Below are 17185 nucleotides of genomic sequence, written 5' to 3'. Positions count from 1 at the left end.
ACCTATGAACCATACATTAAGGAGATTTAATCTACTCATGGAGAAATTCTCTGAAAAAGTAACTAAAGAGTGAGAGAAACTAGAGAAGAGGGCAGGGCCGAAATTGAAGTCAAGGGAGTGGTGTGGTCCTTACATGGGAGTGAACATGGTTCATCGATTTAGTTTTATGTAGTCTGACAAGGGCAATGGATTCAGAAAAACTGTTTCTTTATGAATGGTGGCAAGACTTTTCATATAAGCTACGGGTCGATCTTCTGAGCTGTATGATTATATCCTTTGCCACTTTTCTAATGGAGTTTTGGTCACTTGTGTGCGGCTATGTAAGAGCTCTTTTTATGCTAAGGGAAACATTACTTTGTCAGATATGTTGCAATACTTTTCACTGATTGCAATTTATCTTCTGACTTTATTATGTTCTTTCCTTGCAGTGATATTTAATTTTGAGCAGCTAATTTTATCCGACTTTTTCGTAAATGTTTCTGCTTTCCTATCTAGAACCACAGCAGTCCTTATTGAAATACGAAAGAAGAAAAGAAAATAAAACAAAAATCAGTGTATAGAATCAGTCTGTCATATCTTGGCATAATGTGTAAGACAGAGAATCAGATTACCGTCAAATGATTAATTTCCTCTTTCTCATTGCAGATACAGCCTTTACTATATGCTACATTTTCAAATCTTTTCCTGCTTACGTGTGATTTTTTTTAACTCTCCTCCATTGTCCTGCCTGCCTATCAAAGCTCCAATTCGCACTGCTTTATCTCCTGTGAAATGTATCTTCTGAAAGAACTCACCCTCTTCCTCCGCCCCATTTTGTTCTTTTTTAATGCGAAACATCCTACACTGATTATTCCGTATGGACTTCAGAATCAGCATGTCTAATAAAAAAGGGAAAGAAAATAAAAAGGGAAGGGAGGGGAGGGGACAAGAAGAGAGGGGTGGGGGTGGGTGAGGAGAGGGGAGGGGAAGGAAAGAAAAGAAAATTCTACTGGCATTTTTTTGGCAGATGACATTAAATTTATATATAGATAACTGTCACTTGAGGGTATTGAACCTTCCAATTCAAACCAGGAAATGTCCTTCCACTTATTTAAACCATGCTTATGTATGGTTATAAATTCTTCTTTTATAGGTTTAGTACATTCTTTCATAGGTTTATTCCTAGATATTTTATCATTTATATTTTTATTTTATTTTTGCTAACAACATAAAGTGATTTTTTTTCCTTCATGGTTTGCAAGTGCTTGTGGTTTATATTTAGGAAAGCAGATAATTTTCATATAATTCTGTAACCAGCTAACAAGAATTCTCTTGTTTCTAGTAGTTTTTTCTTAATAGATTATTTGGATTTTTCCAAGTATGCAAATAATGTTCATCCTGCCACTACTTTCCTTGTTTTTATTGAAAATTATGAAATATTTTCATAACAACAAATATATGTACTATATGTATATGTGTGCACATGTAAGTGTACTATAAGCCACGCAGTCACAGAAACCCCACACAAATAAGAGACTTGAACAGAACCAATTCCACCATGATCCTGAACAGCTTTTCTGTTAGACTTCCAGCTTCTGCTGTTTTTTGTGTGCGTGGTTCTAGAAATTCTTTTCAAACTTGAAATTATAGAGACAGTCTGATATATTTTCTCCTAGAAGTTTTGAAATAAGCCTTTATTTTTATCTGGATTTCATTTTTATACATGGAGTAAAAACGTGTTCAATTTCATTTCCATGCATGCGGGTAACTAACTGTGCCATCACGTGTTTCTGAGCAGTCGATCTTTCTCCACTGTTCTACGATGTCACCTTTGCGTGCTCAGTTTGCCTTGCGGGCACGGGTCTGTTCACGACTCTATTTTGTTCTATTGCCCCGGTTGTCTTTATCTCCCAAATTTGACAATCTTCATCATCAAAGCCTCATAATAGGTCTTAATTTCTTTTAGTGCTAGAGCCCCACATTACTTTCTTGTTCATCCTCCTTTGCCTTTATCTCCATTTCCACCTCTTCCTTCTCTTTAAGAACAGTGTCTTCACTGTTTTTGACTTTGCTCTGTCATCTACATTTTACTCCTGCTCCTCCAAGTTCCACTAAAAGTCCTTCACGGTATATTTATTGGAATTTCTATGATTCCTTAAATCATTTTCAGAAGATTGTGATGTTTTATCCACAAATATATATTTGTTCATTGTGATGGGCTTAATGTAATGGATTTTAATAAAGGTGGATTTTCTATTTTTCATCAGATATATTCCTAAGTGCTTTATATTTCCATTGCTATACTATCTTCTTTTATAAATTGTATAAATATTTTATAAATTATAAATATAATTTTATAAATTATATTCTCTATTTGTTGTTGCTGCCAGTTGTGCATTTATCTTGTATTTGTTAATTTTACTAAATATGTTAATTACATGATTTGCCTTTACATTATGTTTTTATATAAGTAATTACGTCACTTGCAAGTAAAAATAGCGTTTCTTCCATTCCACTTTGTTCATTCAGAAGAAGCTATAGTGAGATCTAAACACTTTCAGAAGAAAGTGTTTCTACTGAAATAACATAGTTTTTATCTTTATTCTATTAATGTGAAGAATTAGATTTTTAATGTTAACCACCTTTGTCATCCTGGTATAAAACCACCTTTATCCCCTTGTCTTATTCTTGTTGATTTACATACTGCTGATTAACTTTGAAAATGTCTCTGTCATCTTTGCATCCTCCTCAGATAAGACTGGACTTAATTTTACTTCTTCATATTTGTACTTTTTGATATTTATATTAAATTAATGCTAACCTCAAACAATGAATTGGAAGGTGTTCCCACATTTTCTATTCAATGGAAAAATTACATCAAATTTAGAATTACCTATTCCTTGGGTCTATTCCTATGTCTAGACTGTTTTTTTTAATGGGAAAATTCTAAGGTATCAATTCAAATTCTTTAAATTGTTATAGAGCTTTAAGTTCTTCCATTATGTTTTCTCCAAATTTGCCTGTTTCATCTGTTTTTTTTTATATATAAAAGCATTCAATGAATTTTCCTAGTATCATCTGAACATTTTCTCTGTGCTACTCCCTATTTTTAATACTGTTTAATTGTGTGTTATCATCTTCATTTTTTTGCTGTAGGTTATATTTGTCAATTTTACTGGCATTTTCCTTATCAATTTTGATTCTTTGCTCATTTCTACTGCTTTTTTATATTTCATTAATTTCTACTCTTTATGATTTGTTCCTTCCACTGACTTTTAGTTTACTCCATTGTTATTTTTCTAACTTCTTAATTTGGAAATGTTTCTCACAGATTATTATCATTTAATTTTTTTACATGCACATATAAAGTTTTCATTTATAGTAGTAGCCCTTTACACATATGCCCCAAAACTTGTTAAACAGTACCTTTATTACTGTTTAATTCTGAGAGGATTCTAGTTCCCATGAGTTCTTTTTTCATCTATAGGGTTTACAAAAGGATGCTTTAAAATTCTAAAATCAGGGTGGGCCACGGTGGCTCAGCAGGCAGGAATGCTTGCCTGCGATGCCAGAGAACCTGGGTTCGATTCCTGGTACCTGCCCATGTAAAAAAAAAAATTCCAAAATCAATGTATTTTTTAGTTTTTTTTTTTTTTTTTTGCTATGGGTTGTTCACTGTATTGTGTTCAGAAAATCTCATCATATATTAAATCTTTGTAACGTGTTTGATTTCAGGGAATTACATGGTATATGCTCATTTTTTGCAAATATTCTATGTTCTTGAAAAGAGTGGGCATTCTCCTTACAGAGGCTTCAGGTGTCTATCTTTCGAATGGCTCAAACTTGGTAGCTGTTCACATCTTTTCTTTTCATACATCTCTTTGTTCACTTGACCTATCAGTTATGAAGGGCTGTGTTATGTGTCTCTAGCATGATTGTGGCTATATCTATCTCACCTTGTAGTTGCGTCAATGTTTGCTCTTATATTTTGAAACTATGTCTTTAGGTTCTGGTTAGTCCTGATACCTTGGTTTTTTTCAGCCCAAAGAGTCAAGCAGACCATTTGCTTCCACCTGGCTGGAGACGCACACTGCCAGACAGGGAATCCCACCACTAGAATGGATTGAGCCCTCAGTGTCTCTCCATCCAATACCAAGTCCCCCACCCTGTGACTAAGAAGTTCCAGCTTGCTATTTATCTTTAGATTCCTTCTGTCTTCAGTATGTGGAAACTTCTTCTGGCTCTTTAGTTTGGCCATTTATTAAAAGAAAAAAATTGGATTCCTTCTTTGCCCTCTTTGAGTGTTTGAACTGTAAGAGATTTCAATATCTCCTTGACTTCTACTTGACCCAAAAAAGTCTAATGTGAACTTTTAATGTGAAAATAAATGCCAGTTTAGATCTATTTAAATATCGTTACAAGTAACAACTTAGTCCTTTAAGCAGAAGATGTAATTCATTTCTGTTAGACAATTAGTACATGTATATATTCACCCTTTCTGTAGGACACAAGAGGTTATACACTTTACACTTTTTTTTTATACTTTACACTTTTAACATTAACAAATCTAGCCATTCATTCAGTAAGCACATATTTTGAGTGCATCCTATGTGTCAAGTACTGTCCCACGTGCTGGGAAGACAACAGTGAGTGAAAGAGAAAAAATTCATTTGTATATGTAAATATAGTCAAAGTTTTGAAGGTTAAGAAGAAAATTAAAGCAGGTGAAGAGAGACAAGCCACGATGGTGGATGTCTTCACATTTTTGAGAAGGGGGATGAGAGAAGCCTCACTGAGAAGGTTGTACTACAGCAGAGACCTAAAGAAGCAGCAGCAGCCATGCAGCCACTCTGGAGAACATTCCAGATGGAAGAAAAACCAAGGGCAAAGGCTGGAGGTGGGTGTTCGCCTCCTGTGTTTGGGCTACAGCAAAGAAGCCGTCATGTCTGGAGCAATAACTAAGGAAGAACAGGAGGGGAGGAAGCTCAAAAGGTCAAGGAGGGTAGACCAGATGCGGCCTTGAGGGCTATTGTAAGCAGGGGTTTCACTAACCAAGATAGGAAGCTACTGGAAGGTTTTGAGGAAAAATTTCATGCAATTTGACTTTGTTTTGAAGAGTCTCCCTATCACTGATTTGAAAATAGGCGGTGGGAGTCGAGGACAGTAAAAGGAAGATCATTTAAGAGGCTATAGTAATAATCTAGGGACAGAAGATGGTGGCTTGTTCCACTAGGGTGACAGCAAGAGAACTGGTGAGAAGTAATGAGATCCTGGATATGTTATGCAGCTGTTGGAAGGACTGAACATGGAGTATGAGAAACAGAGAGGGCTCATGGATAACTTCACAATTTTTAGTTGCGCACTGGAGAAAATGGCGCTTCCATTTACTGTGATGGGAAGACTGCAGGAGGGACAGTTTAGGGTGCAGGTTGTAATTGCTATATGTTTATACTGGGAAAAATATGATTCTATGTGGACTTGGGTTTATTTCAGAATGCACGCTATTGCTTTTTAAGAACTATCTGACAACATTTTTAAAGTCTCATACAACATCAAAAACATGTTAAATAATTTGAATACGCATTCAGCATTTCTTCTAGTGGAGTGCCACTGACATTCTATGCATGAAAATATGTTACTAAGATGGTTACTGCATCACAGCATTCATCTCTTTAATCCACATTTTTGGATGTCTAATATGTACCAGTCACTAACTAATGCATTCGGAATCCCATCATAAGTAAAAACAGACATGGTTCATTACTGCTCGAAGCTTACAGCCTAGTGAAGTACATGTCCACCAGATGAATGAATGCACAACTCTAGAGGAGGCGGTACTAGTGCAGTGTTTAATGGGGAGACAGATAACCTACACAGAATGATCAGAGAAGGCTTCTTTGAGGACATGGTCATTGTGCTAATATCTGAATTATGAGCAGTAGGAGATCATTAATCAAAGAAGGAAAGGAAGAGTACTCCAGGCAGAGGGAGCAGCATGTGCCAATGCCCTGTGGTGTGAAATAGCATGACCTGTTAGAAACACTATAACAAGTTTAACACGGCTGCAACACTGTGAAGTATGGCTGAAGGAGATTTTGTGGTCAGATAATCCAGGACCAACCCAGAAGATAAGAACTGTGTTAGCTCAAAGTATCTTTTAGCATCTATGCCAAAGCACAGTAATCAATAACATGGGCAGACTTGGCTATGAAGATTTATCAGGCACTCATTAGCTGCATGAGCTTTAGCAATCATCACCTCCAAAATGGAGTTAATATCAGTGCCTTCCTTCTTCAGGTGGGAGTAGAAGTCTTTGGTCTCAATGTGCTAAAACTTTTTGGTTTTGCTCTCCAAAAAGTCTCCAGACATAGCAAGGTCAGAAAAATATTTGCAGGATTATGTTATTAGTAATTATTTAAAATTATTTTCCTTACAATTTAAATATTTTACAATGTCCAAGACCTGAGGCTAAATTTTAACAAAACCTTGCCCAATATTGAAGGGGTTAGTATACTTTTGGATGGAACTCACAAAGAGGTCTGAAACATGTGTGGCCATCAAGAACAAAGGATGTGATATTCATATATGTGCGTCTCTGTATGTGACTACGTATAGACATATATTTGTACAGAAGAACAAATTTTATCATTATAACGGATTGCATCACAGAAATTCATGTCTAAAAATAGCCCACAAAGATATGAGGACAGAAAAATACCATTTAAGCACAGACCACATTGCAGACTAAAAATGTAGAACTCAGGCAGGCCATGGTGGCTCAGCAGGCAGAGTTCTCACCTGCCATGCCAGAGACCCGGGTTCTATTCCCGGTGTCTGCCCATGCAAATAAATAAACAAATAAAATAATAATAAAAATATAGAACTCGTTCTGTAGCATTTCAAAGGTGACTTCTTCGTACACAGTTGACTTAGAATGAGGGTGGGGGCGTTGCCACATCTGTGTTTTGGGTCAGGGCTGCTCAGAGGGTGGTCTGCACACTGGCTGCCACTCAGTAAACTGTTTTGTTGCTGAACTGCATTTAGAAAAGAAGTTGGTGCCAAAATAATATAAATCAACTACATCACTAAGCACACAGTTTAGTTCAGCTGACTGTTTTTTGTCTTTTTTTCATTCCAAAACTTTTTGATGAAGGGAACAATGTGTTACATCCTGGCATAGTTCCATTCTACATGATTTCATATGTTAGCCAGCTTAAAAAAGGAAAGATAAAAGAAAATATAAAAACTGGTCAAAAATTGCTTTCCTAATTTCAAAATAAGAAAGAACTTCTAATTGCAAAAAGCTATAGAAGAAATTACTAAAGAAACTAATGTGAGATTTGACTATGGAGAAAAAAATCTGTCTATGGGTCAAAAATATATAAAAATGAAATGAAATTAACTACAAAAAGTAACTGGGAAAATCTTTACAATGTTTTCAATCAAAAGAGATTGTCAATACAAAAAGAACTTCTGAAAATCAGTCTTTATTAATAAAGCTTCTTGTTTATCATCTGTAAAATGATATTACCAGTACGCAGCTTAAGATTTTTGTGAGATTCAATTAGATACGATTACACAGTATTTGACACAATGCTTGACAATAAGACATTATTGTGTTTATTATTCAGTCTTTAGCAACCTAATATGAAATGTGAAATTTTGATACTTTAAAAATATTGTGTAATCAAATTATAATTATTATGTTAATGACCAACCATGCCCTGAAGGAAAACGAAATTTCTACTTTAAAAAAATTGTTGTTCATAAAGATGGCATAAAGTTGTAGGACGCAATTACGCGTGCATATATAATACGCACTAACAAACCCCATCAAATTCATGCAGTCTTCTCTAGGGTAGGGTTGTTTTGTTTGTCTGTTCAGGGGTGGAATGATTTATTTTCAAAGGGAAAACTGTCACTTAAAAGAGAAATCCAACAGCACGACTGTCAAGTTCAGCCCTGATGGCAAAATGCTCATCTGAGTCTCAGCAAACAGGGGTGGTCTAAATTTGTTCATCTACATCTTTGTTATCTGCAGTGCAATTCACACTAACTTGACACATTGACTTTTCTGTATCTACAGAAAATATTTGCAGGATTGTTATTAGTTATTATTTTAAAATTATTTTCCTTATAATTTAAATATCTAACAATGTCCAAGACCTGAGGCTAATCAGGAATTTCAAACCCCAATTCCCCCGCCATCCTCTTGGTCCAAAGGGTCCGAGCCCAGGTTTTCCATAAAATGGGAATTCACTGAGAGCCCTTCTGCGTCAGCCTTAAGTAGAGTTTCAAGAGATAAAGAAAACGGTACTTAATTCTCCTCCGAGGGCAAAAGGGGCGCGTCACTCTACACAACTGGGAAGTACAGGGAACTAGCGCGAGCCCTGAGCCGGGCGAGGCGGCCGCCGCCACGTGGGGACACACTGGACACTGGGCAGTGCTGAGCGCCGGGCATGGCCAGCGCTGGACACGGGGCAGGAGGCGTACAGTTGGCACGGCCGGCAGGGGTCACCGGGAAAGAGGCGCACAGGGGGCACGGCCAGCAGTGAGCACTGGGCAGGAGGCGCGCACGTGGCTACCCGACCCGGGCGCACTGACAGCAGGTATTTTTTATCGTTGAGAGTGTCTCACCTTCATTACGGTGACTTAATGATCTCACTTGTATTTCATGACTACCCACTGTTTCAGTTACATCAATAAAAATAAGCCCTCGTCAGAGGTTTTGGTTACTAGAAAAATAATTAGTCCCCCAAGCTATCATTTAGAATGGAAAATAACTTTGAAAAAGGAAGCAAAAAAAGTTGATATAAATAATTTATTTCCTCTTTCTTCCTGTGGCTTATAACTTGGGCATTTTATATAATTGCATAAATGATATTTTTAATTAGCAATTACCCAAAGGAAATATATTTTTGCTGACATTAAGATTCCTCAGTAGTCATAAAAAAGGGATCTTTTTTTGTTCTATTCCTCATATTTTCACCACCAAGAGTTATTTTTTTATTACTTAGTGGCTTGGGATTGATTTTTCCTGCTACATGTGGAATTGCTCTGAGGATTTCTAGAAATCAAATTCAGGTCAACAAACATAAATGCACTCATCCCAAATTAGTTTAGAAACATGTCATGTGTGTTTATAAAGGTATTATTTTATTGAAAGTTTAAATGAAATTATCCTGCTGTGCTAAAGCTGTGAGCTGTAGGATTATGTGGTTCATTTTTTGCCTACATAAGGAAATGCAGTGCAAAAAATTAGAGTTTGTTATTAGTTTCTAGGGGGAGGAGGAGGAGGAGGAGGAGGAGAAAAAGAACCCAAAAAAGAAAAGTGTATAAGAATTTAAGAGTTTCATTTAAGTAGCTGACTCTTAATCATACTTCTAATTGAAAAGGTTCTATTGAACCTTTCTGTGTTTTTGTGCCACGTGGGATCTATAGCAAAAATGATCTAAGCTCTAAGAAAACTTTCCCTATTGGAAAGACAATAAGCAGATGAACCCATTTCTGTTTTCCTTCTTCCTACATTTCTTTCATTGAACCCTAAGTCTTAAACTGGCAGGTACGAGTTATGTACATTAACTTCCTCATATTTATTTCTCTAGCATCAAGAAAACAAGGTCCTCTTACATTTGAGCCAAATCTTGTTTACTGGTAGGGAGAAATGTTAGTAAATAAGTAGTTCAGTATTTATCATATATACTGGTCCTGATTCACAAGCATTGTACATATATCTGGTTTATCCTTAGTGGCATGGGTTACATCTCTATAAAAGTCTAATAAAATAATAATTTAGTACTATTTTAGCAATTCCAACCATGGTCCTGGTTATAATCCAGTGTTAGCTGAAGAAGCCTCTTCTTCAATTGCATTATTTAGTCTTTTGTTTAAGTAGCTGTAACTTACCGGACAAAACTCTAGATGTTCATAAACTAACTTGTATTATTATTGGTTGCTTTAATAAGTGTTTTCTCTACATTTTAGAAGATGAAAAAGATTGAGGAATTAATTTTTTACACATCTGTTTTTAGGAAACGAACATACTTTTTTTAAAGCAAACCTTCTATTCAGGGTACTTGAAAAAATATTTCATGCCTAGTTCATGAAAAATTACTCAAACTGCTTGTATATCAAGCTTTCATTGCACTGCTAAAGAGTGAAAGTTATAGTTTTTCAGAAAATTGCATTTATTTTATGGGCATTTTCTTTAGGATTATTTTGCCCTTATCTTAGAAAGATTTTGTTGGGCTCTAAACATTCTCAGCATTTTTCCTTCAAAGGATGCCTCTTTTTTGTATGACTAAAATGAAAATACTATTATATTACTGAATTAGAATTAGGAATCTAAACCTGTCATACCTGGAGTACAACATTGAATGAGGTTATTGCATTGTCTATTTTCCTTAAAGGATGATGAATTTAAAGTGTATTTAACTTTGTTTTTGAGATAGCAAATACCTCCTTGTTTTCTACAGCAGTCAACTGAAGATTGCAAGCCTGTATGAGAGAAAATGCATGGATAGCTACATGTTTAAAAACAGCAATATCAGAAATCAATCACTGTCAATTATATCCCATTTCTTAGACTGGATTATGGGTATGTGGATAGATTTAATTTTTGATAATACACGAATGGCAGTAGTACGGTTTGATCACTTTGCTATACTTATGTTTAGTTAAATAAAAAGTTTTGCTGTGCCTGTGTTTTGTTTTAATCCACCACTGTTATGTCCTATATAATTTGGATCTTGTAGGCTTTCTCCTACCAACGAAATTCCACGACCAATTCAAGTTTACTCAGTTGCCTACAGAGTTGGGCATACAATGGAAATGAAGGAGGCTGGCTGTGCAGTGCTAGAGAGGGCCATAGCCTGTGATGACTGGGGGGGGAGCCTGTGTACAGGGAGGGCACTGGCACCACTCAACTCCAGGGGACGGATGCCACATGGGACAGGACGTCAGGGGTGCCAGATCTGGAAGTCAGGATTTGTATGCCACATTACTTCTTCATGTTGCCAACTAATTCAATTTTTTTTAGAACTGCAGGTCAAAGTAAATATGTCTTTTGATGACAGAGAGCTCTAATAAGATTCCTCTCCCTGTGTAGGAGTCCAGTAAATCCAAGTCCAATTAAAATACTTTTTATTTGACTGTTCATACAGCTAGCAACTAGGGAAGCCTGGAGTCAAAACTAAGTCTGAGTCCACAACTCACACCATTTCTATTATAACATACCCCCTGTAAATACAAATATAGTGCTTACGGATTTTGAATCCCAAACAAAGGTGTGGTCTCCGTTATACAGATGAAGGAACTAAGGCTCAAAACTATCAGACAATCTGATACAGAAATTCAGAACACCATGTCCTGACTTTGATTGCTTGGGTTCATGTCCTTTCTATTTCCATAATTTTGGGATGGTATAATCAACTTCTCTAAGATTCACTTTTCTCCCCTGTAAAATGGGTACGCTAAGAGCATAACCTCTCAAAATTGTTGCAAGGATATAAATAGCACTTAGAACCAGGCCTGGCACATAGTAAGCCCTACGTAAGCATTGTTATTATTAATTATTATTGCTATTTATTAATATTATCTCTAAAACGGGAATAATAGTAACTACCTGGCCACACCTTTTGTGAGTATGAAGTAAAGTAATCTATGCAAAGTGCTTGGATCTGCATCTGATATGTAGTTAATTTATCACTGCAAGTTAATTTATGTGCCCAGCTGAATTCTCTTTCAAGCACATGACCTCTAACCATAGTTAACTCTTCAACTGGTTAATTCCTTTCCTGCACCTGGTAATAACAAGCCTATGCACTGCTATAGGCTGCAAGTATTTTCACTTAGACCGAACGTTTTCCTTGGATGGTTGTTTGAAAACCAAAGTTGTAATCTCATAACTAAAGCAATGTTTATGCCATTCGGAGTTGCTTAGCGAAATCAATCCTTGCCACGCAACAACTGCTTGGATAAATGATTCTGATAATGTAATAAGATTTTCTTCAGAGTATCAGGAACAGTCACTATATTCAGGAAACTCTTTAAACCTAGAAGGCCTCTTTTCCACCTCTCCTTGTTTCCTTTTAAAAACTCTAGGCCCACTGAAAAAGCCATAAGATATACATGTAGTAAAATAACTCAGATTACAAACGTATATGCTAACATGCTAGCACAGACACAATTTACTTACTTGTGACCCATTTCATGAGCGATTGTAAATGCAAGATTCAGTCCGTTGTCCTCAGCAATAATACATTTTCGCTTTTCACTACACATTCCACTCAAGTAAGCTATACCTAGAAATCACAAACATTAATTACCATGTTTCAAATAAAAACATAAATGTTTACACTAGGAATTATTGGCAGAAATGAACAATGATAGTTGTTACCACTCAAATACGACAATAATAAAGAATATTATCTAGCCCTTATATATAGAATTGGAGTGGAGGGGATTCCTATGTATGAGTTAACCAACTAACTTTTTTTTTCATTATGTATTGCTCCCAGGTTTTATTGCTATGTCAAAATCAGAACTGGAGGCAACTAAATAATTACATTATAATATCCTGAACCCTCTTTCTAATATTGCTTCTATATGAAGAAAACCCATGTGGCTTAACCTTTATCAAAACTCAATAAAAAGAATATCCATATGTGAATGCTTAAAATAAATGTTCTATCAAGCAAAGCAAGTTTGTTCTTTATCCTATACATAAAAACCCATTTGACAAATTACATTCATAGATCAAAGCTTGAGAAATTGTTTACATTTTCCAGATTATTTGCATTTTCTCGTTAGACACTGATATTCACTAATGTAGTCGTTATAGTTTAAAATTTTATTTATATATATATATATATATACACATTTAAATTATGTTAGTAACATATTTACAACCTAGAATTTCCCCCTTTGCCACATCCAGATATACAATTCAGCGGTATTTTTCATTCACAATGTTGTGCAGCTATCACTGTCATCTATTAGCACAGCTTTTCCATCATTCCAACAGAAATTCTATACCAGTTAAGCTTTAACTCCCTTCCCTAGCTCTCCCCATCTTCTGGTAACTTATATTCCTGTTTCTGACTCTACGAATTTTGTTATTCTGCTGTTTCCTATCAGTGAGCTCATACAATAGCTATTCTTTTCTGCCTGGCTTATTTCACCCAAGGTTCAACCACATTGTTGCATGCAGCAGGACCGCGCTCCTTTTCATGACCGCGCTCCTTTTCATGACCGCATAATATTCCTTTGTGTGTATACACTACATTTTGCTCATCCTTTCATCTATTGGTGGGCACTTAGGTTGCTTCCATCTTTTGGCGATTCTGAGTAATGCCGTTATGAACGCTGGTATGCAGTTTTCTTTTTGAGACCCAGCTTTCAATTCTTTTGAGTATAAACCCAGAACTGGGATTGCTTGATCATATGTCAACCAATGAACTTTTAATATTCTTTTCAATTTCATATTTTAGATGAAATTATTTTACAAATTATCCAATTCTCAGAAGGCAACTGTAGGAATACATTTATAAATACAACTTTGCATTGCCATGAAGGTTAATGAATAATTGTAACTTAGAAAATATAAATAAAAACAATGATTATGTTAGATATTTTTTCAATTCTATGAAGAACTTAATTTCAATGAAACACTCATAAAATAAAACAAACTAGTATATATAGTACATTCTTGAACCTACATTTACATTTTGAGTTAATAAAATTTTGAAGTTATATTTTATTAAATACCATTTATATGGCTTAAGAGCTATTTTTGATATTTGAAAAAACTGAAAATGTTTTCTTTTGAAGTTTCTTGGCTAATTAGATGTTATATTTTAACTGGCTTCAGAATATTTGGCACTGAAATATTACTTAAGATAAATATTTGAGCAGGGTTTGGTTTAAACTATCGGTAAAGCAGGTAATACCAGAAATCATTCATATTTTTAGTCAAAGATGCATGTAATATTTTACTAATAAAGACATATCGCTGAATAATATCACTAAAAATAAATTCTTATCTTCCAAAGGTAAATTTCAACATTATTTCAAATAATATGTTACTATAGTACCTTATATTTATTGAATTCATTATATATTCTTTAACTCTCATAGCCTTATAATACATATTTTTTTCAGCACATTTTATGGACGAACATATGAAGGCTTAGACAGGTGAAATGATTTGCCAAAGATAACTAGTAAATACAATAGAACGGGGATTTGAATCCAGCTCTGTGTGCCAGCTAATGTTTATTTTGCTTCTGAAAACCATTTATGGCAGAGCTGGGTCTGGTTAAGCAGATTGTACCTTTTATTTCCCTCCCCAGAAACTTTAAAAATAATGACAAGAAATAATTGAATTTAAAATAAAAAATGATAAGTCACCTAGTCCATGTTTTGCAAAGATAGGAATGAAGGATATAAATGGATTTCGAGGAAGCCACCGCCTAGATGACAGGAGGGAGCATTTTTGTTGAGAAGAAAAACACATGGACTTCTCTGAACTTCAGAGAGAGTCGGGACTGAGGCACAATGGTCTTGTGCATTACATTACATTACACTACACTACACTGCACTGCACTACATTACACTACATTACATTACACTACACTACACTACACTACACTACACTACACTACACTACATTACATTACACTACACTACACTACACTACACTACACTACACTACACTACATTACACTACACTACATTACACTACACTACACTACACTACATTACACTACATTACACTACATTACATTACACTACATTACACTACATTACACTACATTACACTACATTACACTACATTACATTACACTACACTACACTACACTACACTACACTACACTATACTACATTACACTACACTACACTACACTACACTACATTACATTACACTACACTACACTACACTACATTACATTACACTACACTACACTACACTACACTACATTACACTACACTACACTACACTACACTACACTACACTACACTACACTACATTACACTACACTACATTACACTACACTACACTACACTACACTACACTACACTATACTACATTACACTACACTACACTACACTACACTACATTACATTACACTACACTACACTACACTACATTACATTACACTACACTACACTACACTACACTACATTACACTACACTACACTACACTACATTACACTACACTACACTACACTACATTACACTACACTACACTACACTACACTACATTACACTACACTACACTACACTACACTACATTACACTACATTACACTACACTACATTACACTACACTACACTACACTACACTACACTACATTACACTACATTACACTACATTACACTACACTACATTACACTACACTACATTACATTACACTACACTACACGACACTACATTACATTACACTACACTACACTACATTACACTACACTACACTACACTACACTACACTACATTACACTACATTACACTACATTACATTACACTACACTACACTACACTACACTACACTACATTACACTACATTACACTACACTACACTACACTACACTACACTACACTACACTACATTACACTACACTACACTACACTACATTACACTACACTACACTACATTACACTACACTACACTACACTACACTACACTACACTACACTACACTACATTACACTACACTACACTACACTACATTACACTACACTACACTACATTACACTACACTACACTACACTACACTACACTACACTACACTACACTACATTACACTACACTACACTACACTACATTACACTACACTACACTACACTACATTACATTACACTACACTACACTACATCACACTACACTACACTACACTACACTACATTACACTACACTACACTACACTACATTACACTACACTAATGTAGTGTAGTGTACACTACACTACACTACACTACATTACACTACATTACACTACATTACATTACACTACACTACACTACACATTACACTACCGAGCATTCCAGAGATTAGTTCAAACCCACGACTCACTCAAACCTGCATGTAGAATGCCAAGGCCTGGGACCTAACTGGCATAGCAGAAAATGGAGATATAATCTTTAAGGAAAGACAGAACAAATGCGCTATTATTATTTTAATTACAGGAATAGCCAAGAGATAAAATACACAAATAGATGTAATTGTCCCTATATATATGCAAATAAAGAGAGATATTTTTAAGAAAATTCGCATCTACAAATAGATAAAAGGATATCATGAACACATGAGTGAATAGATGGATGGATGGATGGATGGATGAATAGATGGTGAATCCTACTACATCCGTTGCCTATTAAGACAAATGAAATTACTCCAAGGTTAAATCAAGAAAAACAAGGAAAGAAAGATGAAAGTTAGTGAGAAAAAGAAAAGAGTTGGGGAGGGGAGGGAGGAGAGAGAAGAGGAGTCAAATGCCTTTATGTGCATAATGCATTTAGTTGCATTAAACAACAAAAGAAATGATATTCTTTTTTTAAAATTTATTTATTAATTAAAAAAATTAAGAAACAAAATAAAACACCAACATACATAATCAGTAATTCACAATATCATCACTTAGTTGCATATTCATCATTTCTTAAAACATTTGCATTAATTCAGAAAAAGAAATAAAAAGACAATAGAAAAAGAAATACAATGAACAAAGGAAAGAAAAAAAAAAGATTATACCTACCATACCCCTTACCCCTCGCTTTCATTGTCACTAGCATTTCAAACTAAATTTGTTGAAATCATTCTTTTAATTTTTAAAAATAACTAGAGGTAATTAAAAATAATTGAGAGTTACAAAACGTACTTATTAATAAAACAAAACTGGAGAACAAAGTGTGGGGCTAACTGATCCTGTGTTATAGTCAAAAGCATAAGAAAGGAAGGAAGGGAGATAAGGAAAGGTGAAGGAAGAAAAGGAGAGAAGAAAGGAACGAGGGAGGGAAGGTAACAAAATATCCACACTTAATAAAGTTATTAAAATTCCATTGGAATTTTAAAATGGAAAAAAAAAATCATTTGAGCTCAAATGTCCAAAAAAATATTAAGTTAAGCACAACTACAAGGACATGATGTGGACACCTGCTTGGTTTGACATTCTCCTTAGGATGCCCATATAGCTTGTCACTTTTTTCC

At 35.1% G+C, this 17185-nt stretch overlaps 1 protein-coding gene across 1 annotated transcript in view; it reads right to left on the bottom strand.

Annotated features, from left to right (window-relative positions):
* Positions 1 to 17185, bottom strand: part of ADAMTS19 (ADAM metallopeptidase with thrombospondin type 1 motif 19) — a 253116-nt gene that overhangs the window by 111966 nt on the left and 123965 nt on the right. The window contains exon 9 of the mRNA XM_077137955.1: positions 12176 to 12281. Coding sequence (XP_076994070.1) covers positions 12176 to 12281 — 106 coding nt within the window. The remainder of the gene's footprint in view (positions 1 to 12175; positions 12282 to 17185) is intronic.

This window comes from Tamandua tetradactyla, chromosome 20 (genome assembly GCF_023851605.1).
Source record: "Tamandua tetradactyla isolate mTamTet1 chromosome 20, mTamTet1.pri, whole genome shotgun sequence".
NCBI classification, from domain to species: domain Eukaryota; kingdom Metazoa; phylum Chordata; class Mammalia; order Pilosa; family Myrmecophagidae; genus Tamandua; species Tamandua tetradactyla.
Note: the sequence above shows the minus strand (reverse complement) of the source record. Positions and strands in the feature narration are given on the sequence as shown.